This window comes from Athene cunicularia, assembly GCF_003259725.1.
Source record: "Athene cunicularia isolate RWA chromosome 23 unlocalized genomic scaffold, athCun1 chr23_part1, whole genome shotgun sequence".
Classification (NCBI taxonomy): Eukaryota; Metazoa; Chordata; class Aves; order Strigiformes; family Strigidae; genus Athene; species Athene cunicularia.
The window spans coordinates 4547988-4563946 of record NW_020799130.1 but is presented as its reverse complement, the minus strand read 5'-3'; the positions used below and the strand labels follow the sequence as shown (position 1 = coordinate 4563946).

Sequence of the window (15959 nt, the reverse complement as noted above, 5' to 3'; positions counted from 1 at the left end):
GGGGGGGGGGGGGGGGTGGGGGGGAAGCAGGCGAGAGGAGGGAAAACCCATCGATGGGCGGTGGGTGATGGGGAGTTGTGGCGAGGGACCTCGTGCACCCCAAGTCCTTACCTGTGCCCCAGCAGCCGCAGCCACATCCTGGAGATCTGCGATGTTTGGTGCTGGGAGATCCTGAATCCAGCAGTGCCAGTGTTGGGGGGAAGAAAGGGGCTGCGCAGAGGCCAGGAGTGCCCTAAAACCCACTGGTATCAACAAGGGGTTGCAACATCTGGGGAAGGAAGGACCCAATTTGTGTCTCTTTCACCTCACTTTTTCCTCCTCCCATGTCTGGGACTGACTACTCAGTCCCAGAGCATCTTCTCGGCCAGGGCCCGCATCCTGTTCACCACCTGACACCAGAGAGCGATCAACGCTCCGGCGCCTTTAATTTCTTTTCCTCCGTGATTTCATGAAGGCTTTTGCAAGTTGGAAGTAGGTCAAGAACTTGTTTCCAAGTCATTAAATGAAGTCCCTGGGTTCACAGCGGTGTTTGCACCTTCTTAATAGTCAATTCGCTCACTTGCCGTTCATTTAAATCGCAGCCAATTTCCCTAAGTGGAGATGGGCGGCTCGAGGGGACCTTGCAATGAAAACGCCTCCGACGGCTCCTCGGGCTCCCCAAGAGCGGAAAAAGGCACTAGAAGAGCAAAAAACAGCAAAATGCCTCAAACTTCCTCAAGAAGAGGGGTTGCTGGGGGTGGGTGAGGCTGCGAGGGGGTGTTTGGGTGCTCAGGGTGGGGATGTGGGGACCTGTATCATCCTTTGGGGCAGGGAGCTGGGCTTTGCTTTCCCTCCCGGGGAGGGGGGCAGGATCTGGCCAGCCCCTGGGAGCCCCGTTAGCCCCAATGATGCTCCATCTGCTGTGGGGACCCCCAGCCCTGGGGGCCACAGGAAACATCCTTTAGGGGACCAAGAACATCGAAACATCCCTTATGGGGACTGAGAGCATCAGGCATCTGCTAACAGGCCAGATCCTGACCTGCAGCTCTGCCTGGGGGGTGTTTTTTACCTAAACCCCAACATTTTTTTTGAGCAAAACTCCTAGGAACAGGATATTTCTGCCTCAGACAACCAGGATAAGCTCAGCGGTGGAGGGAGAGATGCTCTTGCATCATCTTCGGACGTAACACAGGAGGGAATTCGAGGCAGAATGAAAACCCCAAATCTCTTCAAAATGCAGCGAAATGAAAAGTTAAATCCCCGGTGAGCCCCAGGCATATGGTGTTCGGGAGAAAATCACCCGGCTGAAGGATAATAACCCATCGGGGGGTAAGGAAGCCCCGCTCGGCTCCTGCCACGCCGCAGCGCGGAGGGGAGGGCAGAGGGTTTATTCCAGCCCGATGCGCAGATGCTGCTGCTGAGATCAAGGGCAGGAGGCAGCCGGGAGGAGCATCCTGCCTGCGCTGCCTGCACCGGCCTCGCCAACACCAACAAAATATACAGCTGGACTGTCAGGGCTTTTCAGTCTTTGGGGAGAATATTTTAAGGGGGGGAACTTTTTTTTTTTTTCTGGGAAGGAGCTTCTTCCCATATATATTTTTTATCCTTGCTGGAAAAAATCAGGGAGGGAATATCCCCCTCCCCTGCCCGCATGGCTGGGTGAGGACACTCGGAAGGGCAACAGGCAGGTTTGCTCCTGCCTACAAATGCCAGAGCCACATCCCTGGGGTACTGGCAGCAGAAAAGCTGCAGTTTCAGTAATGGGGAAAAAAAATCCCCTAAAAATCCCCCTTTCCCCAGCCTCTATGCTCAGAGTTGGCTGTGGGGGTGCTTCTGTCTCCTGGTGCATCAAACCCCCCAAAATCCAGAGCAAGCCTCTGTGTGCTCAGGGACGCTGGGTGGTTGGGAATCCCCCCGCTGCAGGGTGTCCCGTTTGGGGGTTCACCCCTCTGCCCCCTCCCTCCCCACGGCAGGCTCCCCTGGGGGCTCTGAGGGTGCTGTATCCCATCTGGAAGCAGGTGCTGTGCCAAGCCGTGTCCTGCTTTGCTGAAAATTAGGTGGCTGGGGACTGGCAGGGGATGTGGGGTGCTGCTGTGTGCCCACACATGGTGGGCACAACGACACACGTGGGATGCCCACATGCCCTGTCCTGGTGCGAGGGTGCAATGTGCAGGCAGGCTATGCTTGCAGGCAGGTTGTGCAGGCAGGCTGTGCAGGCAGATCATGAGTGCGGCCACGCTGTGAGTGCAGGCAGCAGTGAGTGCAGGCAGTGACTGCAGGCAGCAGTGAGTGCAGGCAGCAGTGAGTGCAGGCAGCAGTGAGTGCAGGCAGCAGTGAGTGCAGGCAGGCTGTGGGTGCAGGCAGCAGTGGGTGCAGGCAGCAGTGGGTGCAGGCAGCAGTGGGTGCAGGCAGGCTGTGGGTGCCCGCGTGCTGCCTCTCCTGCCCGCAGGCTCCAGGCAGCGGCTGCTCCCCATCCCCATCCTCAGCCGCTGGATCTCCCGGGCTCAGCCCGGATCCGGGAATCCCGACCCCGCTCACCCCAAGGGAACCAGCTCGGTGCCCACCTCGCGCCCGGCGTGCCTGAGCACATGGGGGTCTTGCCCCAGATTTTGAGGGGCTTTCACTATGCAGCTCCCCCCGACCAGCACTGGGGGGGGAGGCTGAGGTTGGGGAAAAGGTTTTTTTTAGGGAATTTCCTCCCCCGCCATCCCCACCACGGAAACTGCAGCCTCTCCGCTGAGGCTCTCCGGGATGTGGCCGTCACCTTTGCAGACAGGAGCCAACCCGCCCATCGAGGGTGCTAACAAAGCCACACTAGCAGGGGAAGGGGATATTCCCCTCTCTGATTTTTCCTAGAAAAGGGAAAAATTAGATGGGAATATTTTCCATCCCAGAAAAAAAGGGGTATTTTCCCCTGAAAGTGTTTTGCCCAAGTAGTAAAACTGTGCAAATCCCTTTTTTTCTGCCCCAAAACGGCCCAGCTGAAGCAGCAGCAAGTAGAGGGGAGCCCAGGATGGGGAAGGGCACATGGTGGCCTGGCCGGGGTGTCCCCATGGGCAGAGGATGGGGTGACCAGCAACACCTTGTGCGAGTTGACGGGGCTGGGCCCCTGTGCCACCATGCCCACCCCCACATCACCATGTGCTCTGGACACCTGGGTTCCCCCTCAGGGATGTCAGGGACAGGGGGCTTTTATTTAAAAGCAATTAAATACATAATCATGTACCCCAAAAAATCGCTGCCTAGACATGGGGGGTGGCATGGCTTGAGATGCAGCTGGGGGACAGGGGGGCTGCTGCCCCATGGGGGCACGACTCCCTGCCTGCTGCACCCTGGGGTGATGGTGCACCCAGGGTGATCAGTGGGGGGCTTCGGGCTGGGTGAGGGCACAGTGGGCAACAGGGGTGTCCCCAAAACATTGCCCAGCATGTAACTGTGGGGCTCTGCAGCTTTGGGGGGGCTCAGGGAGAGACAGGAGGGACTGGCCCCTCACAGATGTAAGCGAGTGAGGGGGATGGAGGGACTGTCCCCATCCCCAGCTGTCCCAGGAGATGTCCCTGCAGCCCCAGCACTGGAGTGAGCTCCCATCTCTCTCCACCCGTTAATTATTGAGGCTTTTGGGATGTAATAATATATTTATGCATCTGTGTCAGCAAACTTGTCATCCTTGTTGCAGCCGAAGTGAGAGGATGGAGTGCAGGGAGGGGGGCAGCACCACCTTCCCCACAGGGCCCAGGGGGACCAGGGGCCACAGCCAGGCCAGCGTTCTCACCCCGTGCCTTGGTGACACGAGTGTCACCTCCTCTGGGCACTGCGGGAGCACGACATGGATAAATCATCTCTTTAATTGCCAAGACTGCTGAGCACCCGGACACATGTGCCTCGGGGTCACTTGTGTCCACAGGTGGCCATGTCCTCATGTCCCTTCAGTTTTGGTGGTAATTAAGTGGGTTTTGGACAAGTCTCTAAGAGCCATCAGGTGTGATGTATGATGGGAGGATCTGCTGCCAAATCCTGCTTCCATAAATCCCAAGCAGGGTTGTGGGCTGGGGCAGGGTCGGGGGGGGGCTGTGGTGACTCCAGCCTGTCCCCATTGGGGATGATGGGACGAGGGATGGCCCTGGGCCATGCTGGCACCTCACCTACAGACCTGGTGTCCATCTTGCAGTGGAAGGACTTGTCCTGCCCGTCCCCTGCCATGTTACCAAGCAGGGCAGGGTAGGGTGAGATACAGTAAGAGGTGTCCCCAGCATCCTCACCTTTAAATTGGAGAGATGTGGCTTTGATGGACAGTTGGATATGGAGTTGGCTGGATGGCTGTATCCAAAGAATTGCAGTCAGTGGCTCAATGTCCAAATGGAGATGGGGAACAAGTGGTAACCCTCAAGGGTCCATTTTGGGACCAGAACTATTTAATGTCTTCATCAGTGACATAGGCAGTGGGATGCAGGGCACCCTCAGCGAGTCTGCAGGTGACACCAAGCAGAGTGAGGCAGCTGATCCCACCCCCGAGACGGGATGAGATGCCATCCAGAGGGACCTGGACAGGCTGGAGGAGTGGGCTGATGTTCCTGCACCTGGGACAGGGCAATCCTCAGTACCAGAACAGACTGGGGGATGAACGAGATCAAGAGCAGCCCTGCCAAGAAGGACTGGGGGTGAAAAGCTGGACATGACCCGGCAGCGTGTGCTCACAGCCCAGAAAGCCAACTGTTATCCTGGCTGCACCAAAAGAAGCGTGGCCAGCAGGTTGAGGGAGGGGATTCTGCCCCTCTACTCCACTCTGTTGAGACCCCCCTGGAGCTCTGTGTCCAGCTCTGGGGTCTCCAGCACACGAAAGGCCGGAGCAGGACCGGAGGAGGCCATGGAAATGGTCTGAGGGTTGAAACACCTCTCCTGTGGAGGAAGGCTGAGAGCTGGGGTTGTTCAGCCTGGAGAAGACTCTGGGCAGACCTTCTTGTGGCCTTTCAATATATAAAGGGGGCTTACAAGAAAGATGGAGAAAGACTTTCTACCAGGGCCTGTAGTGACAAGACAAGGGGAAATGGTTTCAAATGGTTAGATTGGACATAGAAAGGAATGTTGTACGGTGAGGGTGGTGAGGCCCTGGCCCAGGTTGCCCAGAGAAGCTGTGGCTGCTCCCTCCCTGGCAGGGTTCAAGGTCAGGTTGGACGGAGCTTTGGGCAACCTGAAAGATGCTCTAAAGATGTCCATGCTCATTGCAGGGGGGTAGATTATATGATCTTTGAACGTCCCTTCTGACCCAAACCATTCTGTGATTCTATATGGTAAGTGTTCAAGGTCAGGTTGGATGGGGTTTTGAGCAACCTGCTCTCGTGGAAGATGTCCCTACCCATGGCAGTGGTGTTGGACTAGATGGTTTTAGAAGGTCCCTCCAATGGAACCCATTCTGTGATTCTCCGATTCCAAGAGAGCAAAAAAAGGCAGCTGCTGGGCAAGATTTCTGCTTTAATACTGCAGCGGGTTGAAGGGTGCTGGGTTGGAAATTCTCTTTCCAGGGCCCAATGCTGGGTTGCAGGAGGGATTTTCAACCTCAAAATATGGTGAGGTTGAAATTGAAATCCTCAAAATATGGTGAGGATGGGACATGAGGGAAGGTGCTCCCTGGTGTCTGTGCAATCCTCCCAGCACAGCTGGAGCAGTGTTCATCTTTCCCATCCCTGTCATGAGGTTTTAAAAGGACAGGGAAAACTCTGCTGGGTAACGGGATGGGTCCAGGGGAGGTGAAGGAGGCGTAACTGAGGGGTGATATGGGGACAGGAGAGCTCCTTCCCATTTGAATCTGGTGCCAGCGCCCCTTAAAAATCCTATTTTCCTTCAGTTCTGCTTCACAGGTTCTGCCCATCCTGGGCCCCCAGGCTGAGCCCCAGCAGCTCCCTGTCCCCAGGGAGCTGCACACGTGTCCCCTGCTGCCGTGGTCCTCCCCGGGGACCACCACGCACTGATGGAGCCCCGTCCCCACGTCTCGCCTGCTTCGATTTCTTGATTAAAATAAAATCATTGCAGGCAACGTGTTTCAATTAGCAGGACTCTGGTGTGTGCCTGCCCCTGACTGATGTGATTTGCTGCAGAGGGAACTTTTGGGGCCAATCGATAAACTAGAGAGTGTTTAATTAAGAGGGAGCCCTAAAACTCGCTGCATTGATTGGCTGCAGGTTTATCTTAATTAGCAGTGGGATGGTGTGTGGTTCCCAGCCCTGCACCCCCAGGAGCATCGCAGCTTCGATGGCAGAGCTCTAATAAGACCTGAAAGGGGGGGACCAGGGTGTTAATGAGGGTGGGTTGTTAATGGGGCTGCTATTAGCATGGGCAGTACCACTTAGAGGAGGAGGAGAGCCTGAGGAGGATGCTCTGAGCTCCACAAGTCACCGAGGTTTGTGGGGGGTTGGATGCTGCTGGTCCCCATTTTGTTGGGAGGTTTCTTGCAGAGCACACCAAGACCTTGCAGAGCCCCTTCTCGGGTTTGCAAGTGATGCCGAGCACCATGGCCGGGCTTGCTCACTGCTCGTGCTTCATTTAGGGCCACTGTTGATGAGTGGCTGGTGGTGGCTGCATGAAAAGTCTGGGTGTCTTTAATGCTAGGGGTCATCTCACCCCCAAAGGATCAGGTGAGGATGCTCTGGGTGCTGGATCAGCCTGGGGTCTGTGGCAAGAAGTGCTTGGAGCGAGCCAGGAGCATCAGTCTGAGCAGGAGATGGTGCTTGCTCAGCCCCACAATGCCTCGTGCGAGGATTGCCAAGCCTGTGCCACCCACTTCCCCTGGAAAGTGGCCGTGCCTCAGTTTCCCCAGTTGTGAAAGCTGGTGTAAGGCTGCAGCCCTGCCCTTGGGATGCCCTTGGCGCTCTGCAGGTGGTGAATGCCAGGGGAGCTGCAGCCGCAGACTCGCCACGTTTGTGCTGTGTCTCTGTATTTTCCTTAACTTTCTCAGGGTCTGACGAGGCTGAAAAAAAACCCCAAGATTTGCTTTTCACACAGAGGGAATATGCTTAAATAACAGCACACACAAAGCAGCATTTTACCTGCCAGGGTGTCTCCAGCAACGGTTTTTGGTGCAGTTAGCAGTCCTCGTTCATCCAAGGGGAGGCTGTGTTGTTTGCCACTAATTTTGCCTCTTTGGGATGAAGAAGGATTTGGTTCGACCAGGCTCTTCCCAGCTCCTTCTCCTGCAGCCTGTCCTGGCTTGATGGGCTGGAACTAAGGAGCTTTGCGGGTGTAAACGCATTACTCTGGCTCCATGGGGTGAAATCAGAGGCTCTTCTAAGGCCCATCCCTCAGCTCGGAGACTCACCGGTACCCAAAACTCACAGCCTTCGCATCCAGCTCCTGCTAAGCAGCTCTGTCAACAGCCACCAGATCGATGGATGGCTATAAAACCCTGAGCACCGTGCTCCTTGTATCATTTATTATTTACATTTCTCAATTTAAAAGATTTACAGCCCAGTTGTAAGTATTTCCAAAGGCTGTTTCCTCGGAGTGTTTAAATAGCGTGGAAGTGAATTAAGCTTCAATGCAAACAGCCTTGGTCCGGGCCCTGCGGATCCAGGGGCTGCCCGGGCTCGGCTGCTCCACACCTTTTCATCACCTTTAATTGAAACTGGGGTCCTGCCGGCATGGATCAAACAGATCCTATCCCAGGAGTAGGGTAGGGAATGGGAGACCACGCTTCTCAGCTCTGACTTTGGCTTTCCACTGACTGGCAGGATGGAGTTGAGCTTCTTACCCCTGTGCTCGGCACTGGTGAGGCCGCCCCTCAATGAGTGGGTTCAGTGTTGGGCCCCTCACCCCAAAAAGGCCATTGAGTGACTCGAGCGTGGCCAGAGAAGGGCAACGGAGCTGGGGCAGGGTCTGGAGCACAGGTCTGCTGGGGAGCGGCTGGGGGAACTGGGGGGGTTCAGTCTGGAGAAGAGGAGGCTGAGGGGAGACCTCCTGGCCCTCTGCAACTCCCTGCCAGGAGGGGGCAGAGAGGGGGGATGAGTCTCTGGAGCCAAGGCCCCAGCGCCAGGCCCCGAGGGAATGGCCTCAAGCTGCCCAGGGCAGGGTCAGGCTGGCTCTGAGGAAGGATTTCTGTGCAGAAGGGGCTGTTGGGCGTTGGAATGGGCTGCCCAGGGCAGGGGGGGAGTCCCCGGGATCCCTGGAGGGGTTGAAGAGTCGGGCTGAGCCAGCGCTGAGGGATCTGGGGGAGTTGGGAACGGTCAGGGTGAGGGTCATGGTTGGACTGGAGGAGCTTCCAGGGCTTTTCCAACCCCGATGATTCCAGGATTCTGTAAAAGAGGTGTCAATTAGAGCCCTGGCCAAGCCAATGCCAAGAGTGTGTTATTCTTTATGGATGGAGAAACTGAGGCACAGCTGGCAGTTGCACACACAGATGCATTAGCCGTGGCTCAGCCTCATGAAACACTTAGGGAAGGACCTTTGGCACTTCATTTATTTCCCCCCTGTAATTAGGACACATTAATGCGGGCTGGATGGGCTCTGGGGCCCTGGGGCAGTCCCACAGCCATAACCTCCATGGGAGCTTCACAGAGCACCAGGATGGAACTGCCCTAAATCCAGATCACCCGGGGAAGCTGCTGGTGAACAGTGGGGGGGATGTAAAACCCATTTTCTCCTGCAATTTTCAGGATAAACTCCTACTTCCCTGCCAGGATGAGGGGCATTGCACTGAGAGGGGAAACTGAGGCACAGTGCTGCGGGGAGTACTTGAGGTCCTGGAGCTCTCAGGCTTTATCATGTGAATCTGGGCCATCTCGAAGAGCGATGAGACAGAGCTGGGCTGTCAAAAAGATAAATGTAGATGGGTTTTGGTTTGCAAGTCTGCTGGAGACACAGCTTGCTGCAGCCCTGTCCCTGCACCCTCAGGGACTGCGGCATCCAACACACCCTGAAGTTCCCTAAAAGTTCACTAAAAAACCACAGCCTCATCAAATCTCCATTTCGTAACATAAAACCATTGGCAAATGCTCCAGTGCTCCCACTTCACCTTTGCTACCACCCTTCTTTAAGCTAATCCTGTAATTAAGAGTAATAGACCCCAAGTCGCTAGCAAATAGAGCCATAAATAAGCGCTGGGATATCAGGCACATCACACCAGCCACCATCCCTAATATTGTGTGCTGTGCGATTTAAGCTCCATCACATCCTTATTTATGGATTACAAATGATAACGGCAATCAAAATCCAATGGCATTAAATGGGAAGGCACAGGACGAGCTGGCCAGGCCAGGCAGAAAAACCTCTTGCAAAATACCAGGGGACCCTGTGCATGAGCTGAGCGGGAGGATTTGCCCTGGACGAGCTGAGCTTGGGGATAAACCCATCCTGGAGGGTGATTTTTTTCAGCAGTGCCCAGGACCTGAGCAATGGGGAAACTGAGACACAGAGGGTGCTGGTGGAGTGACAAGCTGACTTATATCTCCTTGCTTTCCCCTTCTCAGCTCCAAATGTTCCTAATAGTCCCTCGCTGGCTACGATGCATTTGCCCACCACCAGCCTATGCATCACACAGATGTTTCAGCCTATTGCAACTAATTATCCATGGGATTTCCCATTAATTACCGGCTGCTCTTTGCCTTTAGCATCCAGGAGCTGCTGTGGTGACTGATGCCCTGTTTTAATACCTGCAACCCCTCCTTTGTTCTGTTGCAGGTAGCGGCACTGGAGAGGCAGATCTTTGATTTTCTGGGCTACCAGTGGGCACCCATCCTGGCTAATTTTTTACACATCATGGCCGTTATTTTGGGTATTTTTGGGACCATCCAGTACAGATCCAAATACCTCATGATGGTAGGTACTGTTGCAGATGCTGCTTCCACACCCAAGGGTAGCATCATCACCCTCGTGGGTGGCTCTGCCCCAGGCCCCCTCCCATATCCAAACCAAATCCCTGTGGATTCGGTGGGCTCCAGCGAGTGGGGCGGAGCGGGGATGGACAAGGGGATGTCCATCGGCGTGGCATGCCCTCACCGGCTCTCTTCTTGACAGTATGCAGTGTGGCTGGTGCTGTGGGTCGGCTGGAACGCCTTCATCATCTGCTTCTACCTGGAGGTCGGACGCTTGTCGCAGGTAACCCCCCTTACCTGCCTCCTCTTCCTCCCTCTATCCTCCTTCCCTCATCATCTTCCCATCCTTCCCGCTGTCTTTCACCCTCCTTCCCCTTCTCCCTAGTGCTGCCTCCCAAAAAAGGGACCCAGAGCCTGTGGGTGCCATCACCCTGGTGGCAAAGCACCCTGGTGCTGGGGGTGCTTCCCCGGGGGCTCCCGGCTGCAGCACTGAGCACCCAGGCATGTGTGGGATGGACAGACGGACGGTTCAGGCCAAGGTGGTGGTGATGAGGGGGTTTAAAGCGGGAGAGCAAAATTAATGAGGCTGATGAGTTGGGAATTGCAAGGCACTTGTTAATCACCGGTGTGCCCTCAGCACTGCCAGGGTTTATGGGGTGCAGAAATTGGATGGCACCATTTCCTAATGTGCTAGAGAGGAGATAAAGTGGAGAAGGGACACAGGGACTGGGGACAAGCAATGACAGGGAAGTGTGGGGCAGGGTCTCCAGCAGCTCAGCTCACAAGGCAGGCAGGGATGGGCAAGGCAGTGGCATGGGGAGGAGGAGGTCCCTTTGCTGCAGATTCCAAATTTTCTGGGGTCTTCTGAGGCTCTGCAAGTGCCATTCGGCCCCAGAGCACCCAGCAGTGTCATGAGAGCAGCTGGACATTGTTAATGGCTTTGAAAAGTCCCCCAGTGGTAGTGGGGGCGAGGATGTGAGTGAGGTTGTGCCTCTCTGCCCCAGCCCGGGCTATTAAATCTTAGCTCTTACAGAAGAAAGAGCAAAACAATGTAGTGATGATGCATCACTAAATGGTTTGAGCATCCTCAGCCTGCAGTTGGGGTACCCGTGCCGAGGGTGTGCCCCACTCTGCCAGCCCACTCCTGGCTCTGAGGGCACTGTCGCCTTTGCTGGGTTTGGGGCATCACAAAGGTCTCGGGAAAACAGGCTCCAGCTCACCCCGGAGCTGCCCACAGTGGGGAAAAGGGCTTGCTGGGGGGTTTGATGGATGAAACCATCTTCCCATGTTGCTACAAATCATTTGGGGCTCTTCTGAAAAGCTGAAATGCTGGAGCCGTGCAGCAGGCATGGAGGATGCAATAGGGGAGGATTCACTCCCACTGAGTGTTTTCAGTGGAAATCCCCAATCCCTCAGTGACGCTGCAATGCTGGAACACCCTCTCTTTGGGCTTCCCAGCACAGAAACCCACATCCTTTGGTTTTAGAAACCAAAACCCACTTTCTTTCTATTTTTTCCACCCCCACCCACAAATATCTTCTAATCCCAGTTCGGTGTTTTCCTACAAAGGATGCTCAGCAGGCCTCCCAGCCCCCTGCAGACCCAAGGGCTGGTGGTACAGAGAGGGGCTGGGAGGACCCTCCGTGGGGTGGGTGCTCACCCAGCCATGCCAGGAGGACCCTCTATGGGGTGGGTGCAGGAGCCCTGCACCAGGGCTGCACCCCATCCCATGCGGTCCCCATCTCCCTGCCAGGTCCATGGGCAGAGGCATCGCCATTGAACGTGCCTCCATGTGTCCTGAAATTAAGCCCAGGGGCTTAGCCTCATGCCAACCTGCTATGGTGAGGGCACAAGCAGGGACTGGGGGATTAGCCCTATATCTTATCCAACCCCAGTGATAGCCCGCAGCCCTGCCTTGCAGCAGGGAGGCTGCTGCCTACTGCACTGCCCCCTCAAAGCTGCTGGAGATGAAACAGGGAGAGCCCCAAAGCCTGGTAATGGGCTTATGAGGAGGGGACGTGCATGAGCGAGGCCCTGCAAGGCTCTGAGAGGATGGGTTGCGGGGCAGGGATGTTCCCCTGAAAGCCCAGGGGAAGCAGAGGGGATTTCCTTGCATCCTTGGACCACACTGGCAGGGTGATCCCATGGTCCCATCTTTCAGACAGCTGGATTGGCCGGCAGCATCGCATGAGGCTGTTTCCCTGCCTCAAGGCCAAGCTGGCGCGTTGGTGTCTGCTCCGTGACATCCCTGATGTCACCTGGGCATCACGGTGCACCTGGATGCTGCTTGACCAAATGGTCCATGATGGCAGTGTGGGAGGAAGCCACAAACCCCAGGGACACTGGCTGCAGGTTAGGGAGATGCAGGGGTTTGGGGGCCACACTGCATTAAGGTGGTCTGAGTGGGTGCAGTGCTCGTGGAGCTTCCTTGGGTTGGAAAAACCCATTTTCTGTCCACCTCCTCTGCCAAGAACTTCAGATACAGTCTGTGCCTCCTCCTCTGCTCCCCTCCTGCAGGACCGAGACTTCATCATGACCTTCAATACCTCACTGCACCGCTCGTGGTGGATGGAGAACGGGCCGGGCTGCCTGGTGACGCCGGTGATGAACTCCAACCTGGCACCCGAGGACCATCACGTCATCACGGTCAGCGGCTGCCTGCTCGACTACCAGTACATCGAAGTAGTGAGCAGCGCCACACAGATATTCCTGGCGGTAAGGGCAGCTGCTGGCACCTTCCCTCCTCATCCTGAATTGTGAAAGGGGGGGATGATGTCAGGGACTGGGGTGGGCAGAGCCGCCATGGTCAGCTGGAGATGTCCCACTGTGCCATCACACATTGGTGACTGCTTATAGCATCAAGACGGGTGTTGGCTCAGGGCTGGGAAGAGCAGCTGGAGCCCATGCCAGCACCCCAGGGATACTGCCTGTCCCCAGACCTGGCAGGGTGTGGGCTGGATGCTGCAGGAATCAGGGGCTTCTCGGTGTGACACACCCAGGCACGTTACCGGAGTGTAAGCTGGTGGGATGTGCTGCTTGCTGGAAAGGGAGGGTGCCCCTTTCCCTGTGGCTGTGTCACCCCATGGGCAGGTGGGAACAGGGCATACCTGGATGCAAAGCTCCTGGGGTCCCTTGAGGGACTGCAGGAAAATAAAACGTCAAAAGGAATTGGGGTCCAGAGCAGCTGCCAAAGGGGCACCCAGAGCTACGTGGGGCTCAGCACCGTCTGCTATTGTCCCAGTGTGATGCCAGCCCATCTCCCCCAGGAGTCACCACCCTTGTCCCCCTGGTGCAGATGAAACCATCTCACCTCGCTGCATCCCAAACCACCACTTGGACCCACTGGAGACGAGCTCCAGCACTGCGGCAGCCGTGATCCTGCCCAGGGTCCCCCCAGGATGCTCCCAGACACCCACCTTGCAGCACCCACCTCTGTCCCCCCACCAACACCGTGCTGGTCGTGGTGCCCATCACCCCAATAACCAGCTTCTTTCTGCCCTTTTTTGTTTCGCAGCTCTTTGGCTTTGTCTATGCCTGCTACGTCAGCAAAGTGTTCCTGGAGGAAGAAGACAGCTGTAAGTGCTTTTGCTCTCAGTTACTGGGGGTGGGGGAGAGTCACAGAGCTGCAAAATGGCCTCGGCTGATGCCAGCCAGAACCTCTCTGGGGCAGGAGGTCCCGGGCAGGGATGAGGGAGTGATGCCTGGGTTGCAGGCAAGCGAAGGAATCCCTTTAATTGGGTTTTTTGTCCCATTTTTCCATCCCTGATGAGGCAGATGCACTGGGGTGTGATGGGCCACCCTGTGCCACCAGCAGTCCCCCTCCATCAGCCTTAGGGAGGGTGCTGCACCCTGGCCAGGGCTGGGAGAGGAGGGGGACAGGGACAGAGAGCCCTGAGCTGCTGCATCTCCCGCGGGACTGCAGTGCTCACAACCTTCGGGCACAGGAGCGGTTTCATCCAACACGTGGGATTGGGCTTTGCCCCTGCACCAGCCCATGAGGAGGCTGAGATGGTCCCTGGGCCCTGCACCAGCATCGTGGCACCCAATCCAGCTCCCGATGAAGCCGGGATGCTCATCCCTGTACGTGGCTGCTCAGGAGTGGGTTTGAGGCTGGCATCGCTCTTGCTGCTCCTCGCTGACCTGAATTCAGAGCATCTCCTCTGGGACAGAGCAACTGCCCCAGGGCTCTGGGCCGGCGTGGCAGCAGGGAGAATCGCCCTTGCTGGAAAGAGCCGCCTCTACGCCCTGAGAAATGCTCCTCCTGGTGCAGATCTGGCCCCGAGGGGGCTGCAGGAGAGCCACCCTCCCTGCTCACTGCTCCTGGAGCCGTCACCAGCCTCCCCCTCTCAACAGCCACCTGAGCTCTGGGGAGGATGAAACGGGAAATACTGTGTCCCCATGGACAGTGGGGCGGCAGAGCCCTCCTCCCTGCCTCGAGGTTTTTCACCCCAAAGCAGGTGAAAAACAGCAATTTAAGCAGTTACAGGCTAATTTTGATACAACCTCTATTGTGCTATCTGATCTGACAACAATCCCTGCAAACACCCCTCCGGAAGAGCTGAGCACCCCAGCCCCAATTAACCAGGTGGTTAAGGCTGTAGCCATCCAACCGCATTAAATGCTCATCTGCCAGTAATTAATTCGTGCCAGCTGGCAGCTCCCGGCAGCTGACCGCAGGCAGGGATGTGCCACAACCGCCGGCATGGAAAAAGCCACCCAAATGCACCCGGCATTGGGCTCCTTCCCTGCGGCATCGGGATCAGCGTCTCCGCCAGCGCCACCGGCCCAGAAACGGGCCCAGCCCAGCCCGGGAGATGCTGGGGTTTGGCATCCCCCCATTTCCTCCCCTCCACTGCTGGGAACTGGTGTAGTGGAAAAGGAAAATCTCCGTGTGAAATTGGACACTGCCTGTGGTAATAACTTGTTTCTGTACCCGGGGAGCTGGCAAAGGGGTTTATCTACCGCCGCCGGCTTTGAAGCGTGTTTGCATTCAAACAAACTCTCACATTCAATACACTTTTAATATTAATGCTGGAGCCCAAGATTCAAATGCATCTTTTTTAATGGAATATCTTATTAGATTTGGAAATGGATGGATGGCGTCAAAATTGAGAGCTGGCTGAATATTAAGTCAGGAAGATAAATATGCTGGGAGAAGTGGGGTCCCCTCTTGAGCTCGCTGCTGTTTCTTGGACACCCATGTGTGAACCTACCCAGGTCATGGCTCCGTGGGGATTGATATACTGGTTTGGGGGAGATGGGTTGTGCCACGGCTCCTGTAACCACTTGGGTACCCCAGCCTGGCTGTGCGTGGTGCCTGTTCCTGGCCTGGCTGAGCTGAGCCTGCGGGAGGGTTTAGGTCTGGGGCACACAGGATGATTGTGGGAGAAGTTGGGGTACCCTCAGCTACCCACCGCTCCCACTGCCTCGAGCTGGGGTGAAGGGCTGGGGTCTGGCGCTGCCATCCCTGCACTGAGTGCCCAGGGGCTCCGCGGGCGGGTGATGGGCTCTGCCGGCCTGGAAATCGCAGCCGTGAAAACTGATATATTCGTGTCTGCAATTCCCCTAAATGACAGGCTTTAAACAAGATGTAATTCCCCCATAATTCTTCTTAAATGCCCACTCTGGAGACAATGATAGGGTAATTTTACCCATTTTGTCAGGCCTGCAACACAAGGACTGTTGTGGTGAGGAAAAGGGAGCCGCAGGGATCTCTGCAAGTCAGTCCAGCTCCTTCCCTCTGTTTCTTGCTGGTGCTTTCCTGGGATGCTGCTGTGATCTGGGATGCTGCTGTGTCCCCAGATGCTGCATTTCCCTGGGATGCTGCCCTTTCCCAGGATGCTGCTGGGACCTGGGATGCTGTAGTGACCTGGGATGCTGCATGTCCCCAGGGTGTTTTGGTGACCCAGGATGCCACATGTCCTTGGGATGCTAAATGTCCCTGGGATGTTGCACGTCCCTGGGCTGCTGTGGTGACCCGGGATGCTGCGGTGACCTGGGATGCTGTGGTGACCTGGGATGCTGCAGTGACCTGGGATGCTGTGGTGACCCAGGATGCTGTGATGACCTGGGATGCTGCAGTGACCTGGGATGCTGCATGTCCCCAGGGTGTTTTGGTGACCCAGGATGCCACATGTCCTTGGGATGCTAAATGTCCCTGGGATGTTGCACGTCCCTGGG

At 56.3% G+C, this 15959-nt stretch overlaps 1 protein-coding gene across 2 annotated transcripts in view; it reads left to right on the top strand.

Annotated features, from left to right (window-relative positions):
- The window catches only part of NKAIN1 (sodium/potassium transporting ATPase interacting 1), a 25926-nt gene that overhangs the window by 4264 nt on the left and 5703 nt on the right, over nt 1-15959 (top strand). For both annotated transcript variants that reach the window (XR_003399899.1, XM_026863389.1), the window contains exons 3-6: nt 9646-9783; nt 9982-10062; nt 12297-12494; nt 13294-13354. Coding sequence is in view for 1 of the 2 variants with exons in the window: in XM_026863389.1 (XP_026719190.1) it covers nt 9724-9783; nt 9982-10062; nt 12297-12494; nt 13294-13354 (400 nt within the window). In the remaining variant the exon portion in view is untranslated. The remainder of the gene's footprint in view (nt 1-9645; nt 9784-9981; nt 10063-12296; nt 12495-13293; nt 13355-15959) is intronic.